Raw genomic sequence first — 16,591 nt, forward strand, 5'->3', positions numbered from 1 at the left:
CGCTGAGTAATGTTAAAATTCCACCTTGGCACACACCCTCAAGGATGAAAGCACAGACAATACAGTGCACAAAAAGCTCATCCTGTATTTTAAATACAGGGAATAAAACAACTTTCAACACGAAACTGGGGGCATTATTTAACTGTCAGCATGCAGTGCAAAAGATATTCTGGAAGCAATAATTCAGTTTTATACCAAGAAATACAGACGGGGATATCCTTGTGGATTAAAAAAATTAATAAATTTGGAAGCAGACTTTAAATTTTTTTGTGTGTTTAGTTAAAAGAACACATTTGTTGCCATTTTCTTTGTAAGTTTGCAAAAGAAAATGTTTCTTAAAAGTGTTCTAATGGGAATACAAATGCTATAATCGGATTCTTTTAATAAGCCTTGCAACTTCAATGGATGACTCACTTGTGTTGCTCACAGTGGTCAAATGGGCCACTCGGGGTCATTGTGTTTGATTTAGAGGGAACATTGTTTGACATTGTTCCTAATTTTCTCCATCTGTGGGTAATGACTCTGGCAGTGGTTTGCTGAAGCTGCAGTGCCTTTGTAACCTTTTTCAGACTTGTGGATTTCAATCCCTTTTTTCCTCATTTTTTCTTAAATTTCTTTGGACCATGGCTTAATGCAGTGGTTCTTGAGATCTTCTAGTCTACATTACATTCTCTGAAAGATTGTTTTTTTTTTTTTTTTTTTTTTTTTTTTTTTTTTTTATTCAACAAGTATGGTGGTAATCAAGTTAGATGTGGCTTGTGAAATTGAACTCACCTTTCCCAAATTTTATTTCGTTTTTAGTCACAGTGACATTGTGATTTAACAACGGGGGCAGGTGAATATTCACAGAGGGTCAGAAAGGTTTGGATTTTTTTTTGTGTGCCTTAATCACTTGAATTGTCAGTTGAACATTTAATTTAATTTCTTTGGGTTGTCTCTGAGTGCTACTAAAATTGGTTTGATGATTTGAAACATTTGTGTCTGTTTGTATACACACATACACCCACACACACAATCCAATTCCAATGAATCATGGATGTTGTGTTAAATAAAAACCGAATACAGTGATTTGCAAATCATGTTCAACCTATTTATATATTGATTACACTACAAAGATGGGCAATATTTAATGTTCAAACGGATACTTTGTTTTTGGCAAATCATTAACTTTGAATTTTATGGCTGCAACATATTCCAATAAAGCTTGGACAGGGTCATGTTTTCCACTGAAAAATCTTTTTTCTTTTACCGTTCTCTTTTAGCAGCATTTAACATTTGCTTGGAAAATGACCACTAATTGTTTAAAGTTTGTATGTGCAATTCTTTACCGTTGTTGCTTGATGTACAGGTTCAGCTGTTCAACATTCCAGGGTCTCCGTTGTCGTATTTTTCGCTTCATAACACGTCACAGATTTGCAATAGGAGACGAGTATTGATTGCAGGTAGGCCAGGCTAGTACCTGCACTCTTTTACTATGAAGCCACGCTGCTGTAACACGTGCAGAATGTGGTTTGGAATTGTCTTGCTGGAATTAGGAGTATCCTTGAATAAGACGTTCCTAGATTGGAAGCACATGTTTCTCCAAAACCAGTATGTACCTTTCATCATTAATAGTGCCATCACAGATGTGTTACTTATGCCACTGTCACTAACACAGCCCTTTACATACCATCACAGATGCTGACTTTTTAACTTTGTATTCATAACATTCCACATGTTTCTTTTCCTCCTCGGCCCGGAGGACATGACGTCCACAATTTCCATGACCAGTGTGGACTTGTCGGCTTATAGAACACTTTTCAACTTTGCATCAGTCCATCTTAAATGAGCTTGGACCTAACTCAGTTTCTGGGTATTGTTGATAAATGGCTTTTGCTTTGCATAATAGAGTTTTAAGTAGCACTGAGAGATGTAGCGCTGGATTGGATTTACTGACATTGGTTGTCTGAAGTGTTACTGAGTCCATGTGGTGATATCCTTTACACATTGTCGGTTTTTCATGCAGTGGCTCCTGAGGGATCGAAGGTCACGTGCACTCAGTATGTCAATTCAATTACTGTAATATCCGGCTGATAGAGCGCAGCTGATTATAAGCCTCACCAGGTACATTTGTAAAGGAAATACCATTTGGTACATACATAAGACGCACCTGTGTAAAAGCCGCAAGTGCCCACATTGAAACCCAGATTGAAACAAGAGATATTTACAAAGAAAGTCGGTACACAGAAAGAGTTTTCAAAGTTACAAGTAGTTTCAAATACCTTAGCTTATCTTAACATAGCAACAACACTGTAGCACAAACAGGCCTGGTGGGGCGGAAAAAAACATATTGGTTAAAAAAAAAAAAAAAAAAAAAACAGTCACGGCAGCTACACAGTAGCAGCACGGTAGCACAGCACTAGCAGGGTCAGTTGGAAAAAAAACATACCTAAATTACTGAGTCACGGCAGTAACCCAGCAGCAACACGCTAGCGCGGCGCTATCAGGGCCGATTTTTAAAAAAAAAAATATATATATATATATATATATATATATATATATATATATATATATATAAATAAATCCCGTTAAAAATCACTAACACATGGCAGTAACACAGCAACAACCTGCTAGCACAGTGATAATGGTAGCACAGTGCTAACCTGTTAAAAAAAAAAACATACCTGTAAAAGTCACTTCCTCGACACATATATTCCACCGGTTTCAATTTTCTGCTCGAGTGCCCTCTTGCAGCCGTTAGAAAAAAATGCACAAATTAGCCCCATCACCGCATAAACCGCAGGGTTGAAAGCATGTGGAAAAAAGTTGCAACTTATAGGCCGGAAATTACGGTACATTCTGTGATTTCTCTAGATTCCCTGAACCTTTTGATGATATCCCTAAATTCCTTGCAATTGTACGTCGAGGAACATTGTCCTTAAACTATTCAACCAGTTTCGCATGCAGTTGTTCACAAAGAGGTGAACATCGCCCCATCTTTGCTTATGAATTACTGATCAATTCAGGTAAGCTCCTTTTTTACCCAATCATGGCACCCACCTATTCCCAATAAGCCTGGTCACCTGTGGGATGTTTCAAGCAGGGGTTTGATGGGCATTCCTCAATTTCCTGGCTTTTTGCCACCTCTTCTATCTTTTTTTGGAATACGTTGCAGAGATAAAACTGGTTGTCAGCCGTTTGCAAGTCACACATAGACAGACAACGGTCGCACTCAAAATCACACCTAGGGGCAATTTTAGTGTCCAATTAGTGTTGCATGTTTTGGGGCTGTGGGAGGAAACCGAAGTGCCTGGCGAAAACCAACGCTGGCACGGAGAGAACATGCAAACTCCACACAGGTGGAACCATGATTCAACCCTGGACCTCAGAACTGTGAGGCCAATGCTTTACAGCTGCTCACCGTGCTGCCAGTGTGTGTGTGTGTGTGTGTGTGTGTGTGTGTGTGTGTGTGTGTGTGTGTGGTGTGTGTGTGTGTGTGTGTGTGTGTGTGTGTGTGTGTGTGTGTGTGTGTGTGTGTGTGTGTGTGTGTGTGTGTGTGTGTGTGTGTGTGTGTGTGTGTGTGCGTATCACACACACAGTGATCCCTTGTCCATTCGCAGCCAAGCATTTTCTCTCCATTTTTTTTTCTTTTAAATGTACCATATTTCCACGATGATAGATGTTTCTTGGGAATCAACCCAGCACTCATTCACTCCGTTGTTGTTCCACTGATACTGTTTACTGACCTCTGCTGTGGTTTTTGTCATCTCCTTCTTTCTCCTTTACTTGCCTCCTTTCTTTCCTTCTGTGTGCCTCCCCTTCAACCAAATTATCTTTTTTTTTGTCCCTCCGAATTACCCTGCACCATTTAATTATTGTATGTTTACCCCAATTTTTTCATTGATTTCCTTCCTTTTTATAATCCGGCCTCACCCAACTTTTGACATTGTTGACCTCTCCCCAAATAATCTTTGCTCCAATCCTCATCATGGAAATCATTATCTCCTCCTCGTCCAATGCTGGTTGATCTGATCTCTACCTTCGTCTCTCCTCTTCTTCCTCCTCTGCTCCTCCTCTTCCTGTCCTCTACTGTGCGGTCTCTCTCTGTAAAGATGGTCACGCCTCAAAGTCTCTTTACCCTCTTCGGTATGTTCAATCTCTACTTTTCAGTCTGTTTATCTCTCTGTTTATCCAGTTTGCTCTACTTTTTCTTCAAAGATATGGACATTCTTGTTGCAAGTAAATTCTCAATAGTGACTATTCCTTTCTTGTAATATCTACTTTCAACATTAGAAGATTAGCGAGTCTCGAGGTGGTCTGGTGGTCTTGTCTATTATCTGATGAGAACAAAAGTCTAAATCAGATATATATATGGCGCTTTTATGGACTCAATTTATATTGGAGCTGTCTTGTATACAATTGTTTGTGTACAACGTCACAGGTAAATGTTGATCTATAGTATGTTTGTGTTTATGTGAAGCCTTTGGCTTGTATTTCTGTATCGTAACGCTATACATTGTCGGTGTTCAAACAAAGAACAAAGCCGTCACCTAGAGTGAAGAAAATAAGTATTTGAACACCCTGCTATATTGGAAGTTTTCCCACAGAAATTTTCATCGTAGGTGCATGCCCACTGTGAGAGAGAATATCTAAAAAGAAAAATCCAGAAATCACAATGTATGATTTTTTTTTTTTTTTTCCAACGATTTGTGTGATACAGCTGCAAATAAGTATTTGAACACCTGCTAATATTTGGAGCAGTAGCCTTTGTTTGCAATTACAGAGCTCAAACGTTTCCTGTAGTTGTTCACCAGATTTGGACACACTGCAGGAGGAATTTTGGCCCACTCCTCCACGCAGATCTCTAGATTAGACAGGCTTCTGGGCTGTCGCTGAGAAACACGGAGTTTCAGCTCCCTCCAAAGATTTTCTATTGGGTTTAGGTCTGGAGACTGGCTAGGCCACGCCTGAACCTTTATGCTTCTTACGGAGCCACTCCTTGGTTTTCCTGACTCTGTGCTTCGGGTCATTATTATATTGAAAGACCCAGCCATGACCCATCTTCAATGTTGTGACTGAGGGAAAGAGGTTGTTCCCCAAAATCTCACAATACATAGCTGCGGTCATCCTCTCCTTAATACAGTGCAGTTGTCCTGTCCCATGTGCAGATAAACACCGCCAAGGCATGATGCTTGCACCCCCATGCTTCACAGTAGAAATGGTGTTCTTGGGATGGAACTCATCATTCGTCTTCCTCCAAACACGGTTAGTGGAATTATGACCAAAAAGTTCCATTTTGGTCTCATCTGACCACAAAACATTCTCCCATGACTCCTCTGTATCATCCAAATGGTCATTGGCAAACTTAAGACGGGCCTTAACATGTATGTACTGGTTTAAGTAGGGGAACCTTCCGTGACATGCATGATTTCAATCCATGACGTCTAAGTGTATTACCAACAGTCACCTTGGAAACGGTGGTCCCGGCTCTTTTCAAGTCATTGACCAATTCCTGTTGTGTAGTTCTGGGCTGATTCCTCACATTTCTAAGGATCATTGAGACCTCACTAGGTGATATCTTGCATGGTGCTCCACTCCGATTGAGATTGACCATCATGTTTAGCTTCTTCCATTTTCTAATGATTGCGCCAACAGTGGACCTTTTTTCACCAAGCTGCATGGCAATTTCTCCGTAGCCCTTTCTACCTGTGTGGAGTTGTACAATTTTGTCTCTGGTGTCTTTGGACAGCTCTTTGGTCTTGGCCATGTTACAAATTTAAGTCTTACTGATTGTATGGGGTGGACAGGTGTCTTTATGCAGCTAACAACCTCACACAGGTGCATCTGATTCAGGATAATACATGGAGTGGAGGTGGACTTTTAAAGGCGGAATAACACATCTTTGAGGGTCAGAATTCTAGCTGATAGAGAGGTGTTCAAATACTTATTTGCAGCTGTATCACACGAATAAATCCTTAAAAAAAAATCATACACTGTGATTTCTGAATTTTCTTTTCAGATTATCTCTCTCACAGTGGACATGCACCTACTATGAAAATTTCAGACCCCTCCGTGAGTGGGAGAACTTGCAATATAGCAGGGTGTTCAAATACTTATTTTCTTCACTGTACGTAACAATGTACCAACTTTTTCCATGCCTGGTTGTGCAGTTTTACCCAACCAGCATACCGGATTTCCTCAAATAGTGGCTTCTGCTTTACTTTTCGCACCAGTTAACCTTGATTTATACTGCATAATTCAAGTGAGAATTTTTTTTCTCCTCTCACGTGGCACAATTCCAATTTGCAAAATGGCAGTGTAAATTGAAAAAAATCCACATCTTTAAATCGCAGTTGGACCTCTTCTAATTGTGGATAAAATTGTGATCCATACTGAATTACTTCCAATGACAGTGTAGTCTAAGATAAAATACCACTTATCGAAATAACCATTTAATGAGGAAAATATCGTATACTGCTGTCTGCCTAAACAACACATTAAAAATACCCCCTCTAAATCTAAACTCGAAGGAAAGGATAGACAAATTTAAGTATTCTGCATTTCCGGTCTATTGATTATAAAATTAGCAACTAAGTATCGATGCAGCCACTGGAGTTAAGTAGAGGTTCCACTCATTTACGGGTAAGTCAATGGGCCGAAGAAATCTTAGGCTAACTAAGTGATGTGTAATTTTCAAAAAAAATATTTTTATGTATTGTGTTTTACTTCTACATTGTCAGTGTAAGGTTTGAGGATTTATTTATGTGCAGTTTGGGATTGTATGTGTGCGGGTTGTTTCATGTGTTCTGCGATTGTAAACGTCGCCATATCAGATACAGCATCTGAAATATGTATTTAACGTGTCACCATTTTTGTCACTATATACATTTCCAAAGTTGCTATTGACATGAACATTTCATCAGATACCCTAGCCCATTTGTGGTTCACCGTTTGCGGTCCTGCAAACCCAGAGATTTTGCTCCATTTATTTTTCCATACTGTATTTGAATTTGTGGAAGTCTCTCAGTCGCTCCATTTCATTTTAATCTTGAGTTACCGCTGAAATTGTGCTGTTCTCCTCACATTGCATTCCAACCTTTTAATTCCTTAATGATAGTAAATTCTTTCACGCTCCATGCGTTTAAGATCCACCGGAAGAGCTTTGAATGCAGCTACTTTTTGTGAAAGATTTTAAAATTATGAAATGTAAAATATATATTCTGCGTTTGTGAGTGTCGTGTATTATCCTTCATTCATGGCACCGAAAACTAGCACCCTCTTCTTCTACGCCCAATTGAGGTAGATTTGTGTTCTACAGCATCCCATCCATTTTCTGAACTGCTTATCCTCACGAGGGGCGCGGAAGTGCTGGAGCCCATCCCAGCTGTCAACGGGCAGGAGGCAGGGTACACCCTGAACTCTTTGCCAGCCAATTGCAGGGCACATGGAGACAGACAACAGTCTCACTCACAATCACACCGAGGAGAAATTTAGAGTGCCCAATTTATACAGTCAATATATTATATATACAGCGTAAATAGTATCATACGTAGGCGTTTTACAACAGCATCATTAACTTGCGGATATTCGTGATTTGCGGGTGGGGGCCCCGCATAAATCCCACGAATTATAAGGGTCCTTTGTATCGGGGACAACCCAAGTAATTCACACATTCAAAGAAAGTCTTCAGGGCTTGAAGGTTCTGTGTGCTGTATTGTTTTGGACTGTTGTTTAGCTAACTGTAAATGAGGTTTGACATCCTTTTTTTTTTCCTAGCTATGGGGTCTTGTGTGATGAGCGTAGATAGAGGTCATGGCAGCAGAGTGCATTACTCAGTGCTTTCCTTGTGACAACCCTACCTGTTAATTCCAGGCCTTTTTGAAACTGCAAAGGTTTGGCTCTTGGACAACTCTTCTCATGATTCTTTGCCCTCCTCTGTCGGAAATCTTGTGAGGAGCATCTGATTGAGGAAAACTTATGGTGGTATGATTGGCTTTACACTTACACATTAAGGCCCCAACGGTGCTCACTAGAACGTTCAGGATCTTAGATATGCCCTTGTAACCAATGGCATCGGTTTGCAACAATTAGTTTGTGATTTGTCTTGAGGCATCACTTTGGTCTTGCCCATCATGAGGTATGTCTTGACTCACAATTTGGCAATGAGACCTTTTTGTAGGCTATCAATTAGGACTGAACCACCTGATAGCCATTTGTATGAAAAAGGCTCCTGTTTGATTATTGTTACATTTTAGGTATTAACCTGGCTTTCTGTCTTTTTTTCCTCCTCCTTCATGTTTTCAATACTTTTTTTTCCCTAGTGTCATTTTACATACTAACTTTATTTCAGATCTTATTTGTTCTGCATTCTTTGTACGTATGAGAGATTGTTCGCAACATCAGGAGAAAATTTCATGCCAAAAGGACCTTTGGAAATACATTTACTGATAAAAATGGTGACTTGTTAAATACTTATTTCAGCCATTGTGTGTGTTACTTGAAATGTACAATCCCCAAAAATGAGATTTTGGCATTTTATCTTTTTTGGGCAGTTGGACCTGCAGTGTAAATACAGCCCTAATTGCAGACTGCAATGTCTACTGAAGCACTGGACCTTTCCGAATGGCGATATTAAGCTCCGCCCCCTTAGCTACATTTGCCATGTCCCACAACCTTCCAAAATGGTGACTGAACAGAACAAGTTTGAAGTTGATTCCCTATAGCTTATTCCAGATAATATTGTGGTATGTTTTTGCCAAATGCGTCAGACTTGTCCAAGAGAGTTCTACAGAGAGGTCACAAAAATTTCACGCAAGGATATGTACACGGAATTAAGATTTTGGACGGAGCAGGACGCAATGTCAGAGTTACAGCAAAATGGCCTCACAAACTTCATTTATACAGGATGAAATAGTGGAATCATACTGCACATGTAAAGCAGGGTGAGTACTTTTTACTTGTAAAGATCATGAGTAATATCATTGTAGTCTTTATAAGTGAGTTAGGTTCGATTTTCTACAAGTGCATTTAAACAATGGTGATTAACTCAGTCAGTACCGTAGTCACCAGATGAAAAAGTGTGACTCGGCTCGTAATCAAACCCAGTGCTCTGTCTTAAAAGTCTGATGTGATACAAAAAGGCAAATAGTCATTTCTCTTGCATGACATCACACATTTACGTATCACTAACCTGACTCTTCGGCATAACACATTATACACTTCAATCAGCAGGTCAGTAATAAACTAACAAAGCGAAAGTTGTTCTCCTGTAATGTATAAAGCACTGATAATAATTAAATCAAACTCATAGAAGATACTTCTCCCTCACTTACCTTCGAACAGATACCCTTGTGTTTGTTATTATTCACATTTAGTTGTACGTGCGTTTTTCTGCGAGCCTTAATCCATCGTAGACACTTTGTCAACTGTGATTTAGGCATTGGAAAATTAATAAACCAGGCTCCTTGTAACCTAGCAGGATATCTTTCATCAGAATTGCACGTTCCCCAAGCGCATCTGAGGACCATTTTCTTCCCATTAACTTTTCCAAGCGCACGGTACTGACAACCAGTATTGCTTGTGGGACAACATGGCAGCAGGGGTATGTCAAGCCAGGGGTTAAGACAATGCGGCTATCTGATTGGCAATTATTGTACGAGTGATTGACAGGTTGGAAAGGTCCATTACACATGGCATCTTCTATGGACAGTACAGCAGATGTGACATTTGTAAAGTTCAAGTTTCCTATAGATTTTAGATAGTGATGCTTTAATTCCCAGTTTCAAATCAGTCTTGTTAATATACAGATATAGTGGTACCTTTACTTTAGAACATCTCTAGTAATGAAAAATACATGTTGCGAAATGCCTCCTGGGGAAAATATTGTCTCTAGTTATGAAAGAAAATTCAGGATACGAAAGGTAAAAATAGAAGCTGGATTCGCACCCCCAAATTCCACCGAACGTAAACATCCTGTACCTTGTTTTGTGTGGTGTGATAGAATTGCTCTCCCATTGGCTATTGCCCTAGCATCCTTCTGGCATCCCATTCGCTAGGAAGGATGTCAACCTTTAACTTTGATCATTTTCGTTTGCACACTCAATTGTCACCGAATTATGCCAGCGCACATATGTAAAGTACAACTTTTTCATGAGTTTTTCCAAACTTTTCTTTTTTGCAAGATTATTCATCTCTATTCTAAAATTCAGTTGTGTGTGCGCACATTCGTACTTATGTTTTCTCTCCGCTGCCAAACATTTACCTCCTCCTCCGTCCCCCACGATGCCTTTTGGTTGTCACTCACCGTTCTCTTCGCATTGTATATAATTTTTATTATAGCTTACATTATGCATGTTGAATGCTTATTTTTGACGGGGGGATGTCTGGGGGCTTGGAACAGATTAAGCTAGTTACACTTAAAAAGCGCTTCTATTTACGAAAAATTCACAGTACAAAACGATTTCTGGAATGAATTAATTTCTTAAGTGCAGGTACCACTGTACTACCTATTTATAACAAACTGTTTCAAGCAACTGAAACAAGCTAATCAAGTGAACCCCTACACAATTACAATGGCCTCAATGAAAAATTCCCCTTTTTCCTAGAAAGAAACCCTGAAGAAAAGCAAGGCTGGTGCAGCTGTTTGCTTTAACTAGCTGAGTTTAGACATACAGACAGAAACAGAGGATAGAGGTAATAAAAATAATGTTAATTGAGGGACAATATTACAGTGGAAAAAAATGAGGAAAGCAAAGGAAATACATTGAATGATTGACAGTTTTATATCATATTCCAATACAATATAGCCCAGCATTTCACAGGGAATAGGAACTGTGCCAGACCCTAAATAGTGAAAATCCAGAGATAATTGACTCCAGTTATAATAGCATTGAGGGAAGAAATGTAGATATATTGTTTTCACTCCTCCATTTTTTAATAAGTTGGGATAAATCACCACTAAGCATTTTCAGGATTGGTTGCACACCAAAAAAATTTAAAAAAATAAAAAAGGAAAATGTAAAAAAAAATCTGTGAAAGGTGAAACTGTGGTTGGTGAACTAAGTGCACGCAGAGGTCCACTCTATTTGTAAATTTTTGTGTATATAACTACTTAGTAAAAACTTATATTACATTGCAGTACTCATGGCATTTGGCGAGCAAGACGTACGTTTCAATCTATAGTCATACCCAATTGTCACATCAGATGATTTCTTTGTTCTCATCACAATAATCGATGCATTGATCACACAGGCCACCATTTTCACTAAGACTTACCGCTAACTCTTTTCCTGAGTTTTGAAGTTTCACTCGAGAGTGTATGAAAGAAGTGCATTCACATTTTTTATTTTCATCTCCATTCAAACAGTGAAACTGTGCAGTTGGATGATCTTCTACTCTAAACTGAATGCTTTTACAATATTAAAGACTGTCAACCAGCCACTTTAACATTTTTGTCCTTAAATTTTTGCTTGCACGTGTGTCATCCTGCATTCACTACAAAGTTGCTCTGCAGCTTTTTCTGCCTTAATTCAGTGAACATTTAAAAGGACACTTTCTTCTTTCACCCTTCATTACGTTGTTTTCAATGCAACTCTGTTTTACACACAGATGATAAACAGGTCATGGTTGACAGTCCTAATTGAAAATTGTTATCCAAACGTATTGTATTCAAGTGACGGTCAAATGGGAAGATCCTGTCCTTTCTGATCCTTTGTCTCTCTAGCACTAACTGAATTCCTTCCATCCTTCACACTTCTCCTTTTTATCTACGTCGGCTCCTCCTCTCCTGCTCTGTCTTTTCTGTCCTCATGCTCTTCTCCATCTTGTACTCTCTCTCTCTCTCTCTCTCTCTCTCTCTCTCTTCTCTCTCTCTCTCTCTCTCTCTCTCTCTCTCTCTCTCTCTCTCTCTCCTCTCTCTCTCTCTCCCCCGTCTTTGTCCACCTCTCTCTTTGTCTTCCCATACGTTTAGGTGTCTATGGTGACGTGCAGCGGGTGAAGATCCTCTACAATAAGAAAGACAGTGCTCTGATCCAGTTATCAGATAGTAACCAGGCTCAGCTGGGTGAGTTTTTGTGCTTCTGGCAATCTCGTTTTCATTTGTCATATATTTATGCACATCCATCCATCTTCTATATTGATATGAACACAAAAAACAGTTTTTTGTATTTTTGTTTTATAATGTTTGAACTTTGTAATTGTTGCAAATCAGCAACAGTAGACTCTCTCTCATTCGTGCAGACACGTATTTTTCTTGCTTTGCCTCTGTTTATATTTTTCTTGCTGAGCTTGTCTTTCTTCTGGAAAAATTAAAGCAGCGACCCCTGGATATTTTAAAATCCAATGCACGTGCGGATCACCGTAAATAGTAACCAGGAAGTGTTGTGTGCTCAGAGCCAACAAAGCGAGTGCAACAGCGAGTCGATGTTCCATGCTATTACTACTCCCGCCATTGAGCAGACAAAACAAAAATAACAGTAGACAATGTTCAAGCGTTTGAGCCAGAATGCACACAGGCGGAAGTCAATGTGTCGGGAGAAGCGTGGTGTTGACAACAACAATAACAGTCCCATTATATGGACTGCGGAGATTTGATGCTTTTGTGAGCAGTTGGTTTCAGTGTAGAGATTATACAAGCAGGCGTGACCAGACTTTTTTTTCCTTCCCCAAATTGTACTTTTCAAGCACTCCGTTTCTCGCATTCGACCGGGGCGGGGGGACGTTTGCATGCGCGCATCGCCGTATATAGTAACTGGGAATTGTTGTGTGCTTACACGTATCTATCCGTCCATCCATCCATTTTCTTAGCCGCACGATAGTCGCAGGGTTGTTGATAATGCTCATGGGAACCGGTTTTTACATGTACTTCGGAATAAAGCCTTAGCCATATCACAAAGTTTCCTGTTGTGTTTGCAATCTTTCTTTTTTGGTTAGCTGCATGTACATGCAACTGCCAAGTGCAGATTGAGCACAAAACTTTATAGATTATTATAGTATTTTTTTTTTCGTTGCCTTGCCTGATAAAACCTTCTAAGGTTGGATTTGTTGAACTTGCTGTTGCGGGATTAGACACACCACTCGTACTTTGACCACTTTGACTGCATTTGCTTTCAGTTTCATTCGTTTCTCCACAAAACTTTTTTTTTTGCCCAGTCATGGAGTGAGCCGCTCTTCACGTGTTTATCCGCATTACCTCGGTGTACATAAGACGCCCCGTCAATATAGTTGAGAATTGACTGTAGCAGCGGTCCCGATATGCGTCGCCACTTCGCTTCTTTCCGTTCCGTATTGCTGCATGGTGTTCTGAACATATTCTGCACCTCAGCTTTATCACCTCACCTTCATTGGTTTCGGCAATAAATTCTTCAGATATAGTCCACTTTTGGAACGTCTTTAGGGACACAGTCTCTGGTCTTTTACGCTTAGCAACCAACATGCTTGACTAGCGTTTGAGTGACCCGGATATGAATAACTCGACCTTGCGCATGCGTAGCACAGAAGCGGAAACCGGTGCTGTTTGTAAACCACACTGACAAAGCTGGGCGTTTTATTCATTAAAAATAAAGGGGTTGATGTAGGTTCATTTTATACAGATTGTTGTATTTCGTTGAGAACTTGTTTTGCATTCCACACATGGGCGAATTTTATTAAAAGTAAGCCCTGATGTCTGGGAAACGGACTTTCGGTTCTGTGTTTTCTCAGGCTGGGTAACGACACTGTAACGGAACTATCGTTTCCGTGAAATGCTCTTGCCTGATTAAATGCGTGCAAATTTCCCCGCTGATGAATGAGCCTCAACTGTGACAGCCACAGCTTTATCCTGTCAGGTTGACCCCACGGAAGGTTAAAGAGGGACTAATTTGGGTACGTTTTCTCAGTTTTGGTGCAGAACAAGTCGGCATCTTGGCTTAGCGAGAACAAATGGTCTGTAATGCTAAGCACCGGAGACGTCAGGGGCGGAGTCAAGGATGTTTCTTCCGCATTTGGCTCAGAAAGCTGGCACATATCCAGATTTTGCTTGGATTTAAAATATGTTCTTTATATTCAATTTTTATTTTCAATTAATGTCGAAAATATATGTAATAATAATATTTCTACACATTGGAGGGTTACTGTACATGTGAATTTTGGGGAGAATCTTCATTTAATAGCCAGTCGGAGGATGAAACCACTCTACCGATGTCACAAAATGGTGAGCAGAAGTGTGCTGACAGTGACCTAACTCAACAACGAGGACAGATGTGGACTGTTGAAACAATAAAAAATTCTCCAGCAGTCCTCCCTGGAATTTTACCAGGACCATAAAACAAAGATGTATCTAAATGGTAGGACACAACACCAGCAGATTACCGAGTAATCCGGCTGCCTCATCGCAGAGTGAGCGGCCATGGATGGCCGTTACAGTTTAGAGCAAGAAAAAAAAAAAAGGAAATAGTCAATGCAAAACATTGACATCAGACTTATACAGTGAAGAAAATAAGTACTTGAACACCCTGCTATATTGCAAGTTCTCCCACTTAGAAATCATGGAGGGTTCTGAATTTTTTATCGTAGGTGCATGTCCACTGTGAGAGAGATAATCTAAAAAGAAAAATCCAGAAATCACATTGTATGATTTATTTATTTATTTATTTTACAATTTTGTGTGATACAGCTGCAAAAAACTATCTGAACACCTGAGAAAACCAATGTTAATATTTGCTACAGTAGTCTTTGTTTGCAATTACAAAAGGTCAAACGTTTCCAGTAGTTGTTCACCAGGTTTGCACACCCTGCAGGAGGGATTTTGGCCCACTCCTCCACACAGATCTTCTCTAGATCAGACAGGCTTCTTGGCTGTCGCTGAGAAACACGGAGTTTCAGCTCCCTGCAAAAATTTTCTACTGGGTTTAGGTCTGGAGACTGGCTAGGCCACGCCAGAACCTTGATACGCTTCTTACAGAGCCACTCTTTGGTTTTCCTGGCTGTGTGCTTCAGGTCATTGTCATGTTGAAAGACCCAGCCACGATCCATCTTCAATGCTCTGACTGAGGGAAAGAGGTTGTTCCCCACAATACATGGCCGTGGTCATCCTCTCCTTAATACAGTGCAGTCGTCCTGTCCCATGTGCAGAAAAACACCCCCAAAGCATGGTGCTACGACCCCCATACTTCACAGTAGGTATGGTGTTCTTGTGATGGAACTCATCATTCGTCTTCCTCCAAACACGGTTAGTGGAATTATGGCCAAAAAGTTCAATTTTGGTCTCATCTGACCACAAAACATTCTCCCATGACTCCTCTGTATCATCCAAATGGTCATTGGCAAACTTAAGACGGGCCTTGACGTTTGGTGGTTTAAACAGGGGAACCTTCCGTGTCATGTATGATTTCAAACCATGACGTCTTACCAATAGTCACCTTGGAAACGGTTGTCCCAGCTCTTTTCAGGTCATTCACCAAGACCTGTCGTGTTCTCCTGGGCTGATTCCTCACCTTTCTAAGGATCAGTGAGACCCCGCAAGGTGATATCTTGCATGGGGCTCCGCTCCGATTGAAATGGACCGCCATGTTTAGCTTCTTTCATTTTGTAATGATTGCTCTAACAGTGGACCTTTTTTCACCAAGCTACATGGCAATTTCTCGGTAGCCCTTTCCAGCCATGTGCAGTTGTACAATTTTCTCTGGTGTCTTTGGATACCAAACTTGGCCATGTTACAAGTTTGAGTCTTACTGATTGTATGGGCTGGACAGGTCTCCAAGCAGCTATCGACATCATACAGGTGCATCCGATTCAGGATAATACATGGAGTGGAGGTGGACTTTTAAAGGCGGACTAACAGGTCTTTGAGGTTCAGAATTCTACCTGATAGACAGGTGTTCAAATATTTATTTGCAGGTGTATCACACAAATAAATTGTTAAAAAAAAAATCATACATTGTGATTTCTGGATTTTTCTTTTTAGATTCTCTCTCTCACAGTGAACATGCACCTATGATGAAAATGTCAGACCCCTCCATGATTTTTAAGTGGGAGAACTTGCAGTATAGCAGGGTGTTCAAATACTCATTTTCTTCACTTTAAATAGATATGAGTCACTTTTACAAGACCCTGGCCAAGAATGCTCATCTCCCACCACCACTGAAAGGTATAAAATAAAACCGTACAAGAACAAAATCGGGACCCCAAAAGTTCATAGTTACTGATGGAGCTGTCAAGGATGGGAAATGCTTTTGCAGTGAGAAGAATATCAAAGTATTGTTTTACTAATTAACCTATTTCTCAAAAAAATCTTCATCATTAATCAGCACCCAACTGTCAACTTTGTCATTATACACACAAGGGCCCTGGATGTTCTCAACCAACAATCAGAGGTACTGAAGGAAGATTTAATTGATCCCCTAACAAGAGTGCAATATTTCGGTGCTCAGGTTTTTATATGTGGACCTCTCCCACTTGTACGATGTGGAGAGCAACGTTTCTCAAGGCTCTGTCGATTAAAAATGAGTGATATAAAGGAGGAGGAAAACAATATAAGGACGACAGCAACAATACATTTTAAAGCCATCATTGTGAAAGGGCAATGTAAGTATGAAAAGGTTTTTAAAATGAATTAAATCAGGCTTATTTTTTAAAC

At 40.0% G+C, this 16,591-nt stretch overlaps 1 protein-coding gene across 3 annotated transcripts in view; it reads left to right on the top strand.

Moving 5' to 3' along the window:
• Positions 1-16,591, top strand: part of LOC133510611 (polypyrimidine tract-binding protein 2-like) — a 71,979-nt gene that overhangs the window by 21,392 nt on the left and 33,996 nt on the right. For all 3 annotated transcript variants that reach the window (XM_061838700.1, XM_061838699.1, XM_061838701.1), the window contains exons 12-13: positions 4,092-4,125; positions 11,948-12,040. In XM_061838700.1, coding sequence (XP_061694684.1) covers positions 4,092-4,125; positions 11,948-12,040 — 127 coding nt within the window. The remainder of the gene's footprint in view (positions 1-4,091; positions 4,126-11,947; positions 12,041-16,591) is intronic.

The sequence above is a fragment of the Syngnathoides biaculeatus genome, chromosome 13 (genome assembly GCF_019802595.1).
Source record: "Syngnathoides biaculeatus isolate LvHL_M chromosome 13, ASM1980259v1, whole genome shotgun sequence".
Classification (NCBI taxonomy): domain Eukaryota; kingdom Metazoa; phylum Chordata; class Actinopteri; order Syngnathiformes; family Syngnathidae; genus Syngnathoides; species Syngnathoides biaculeatus.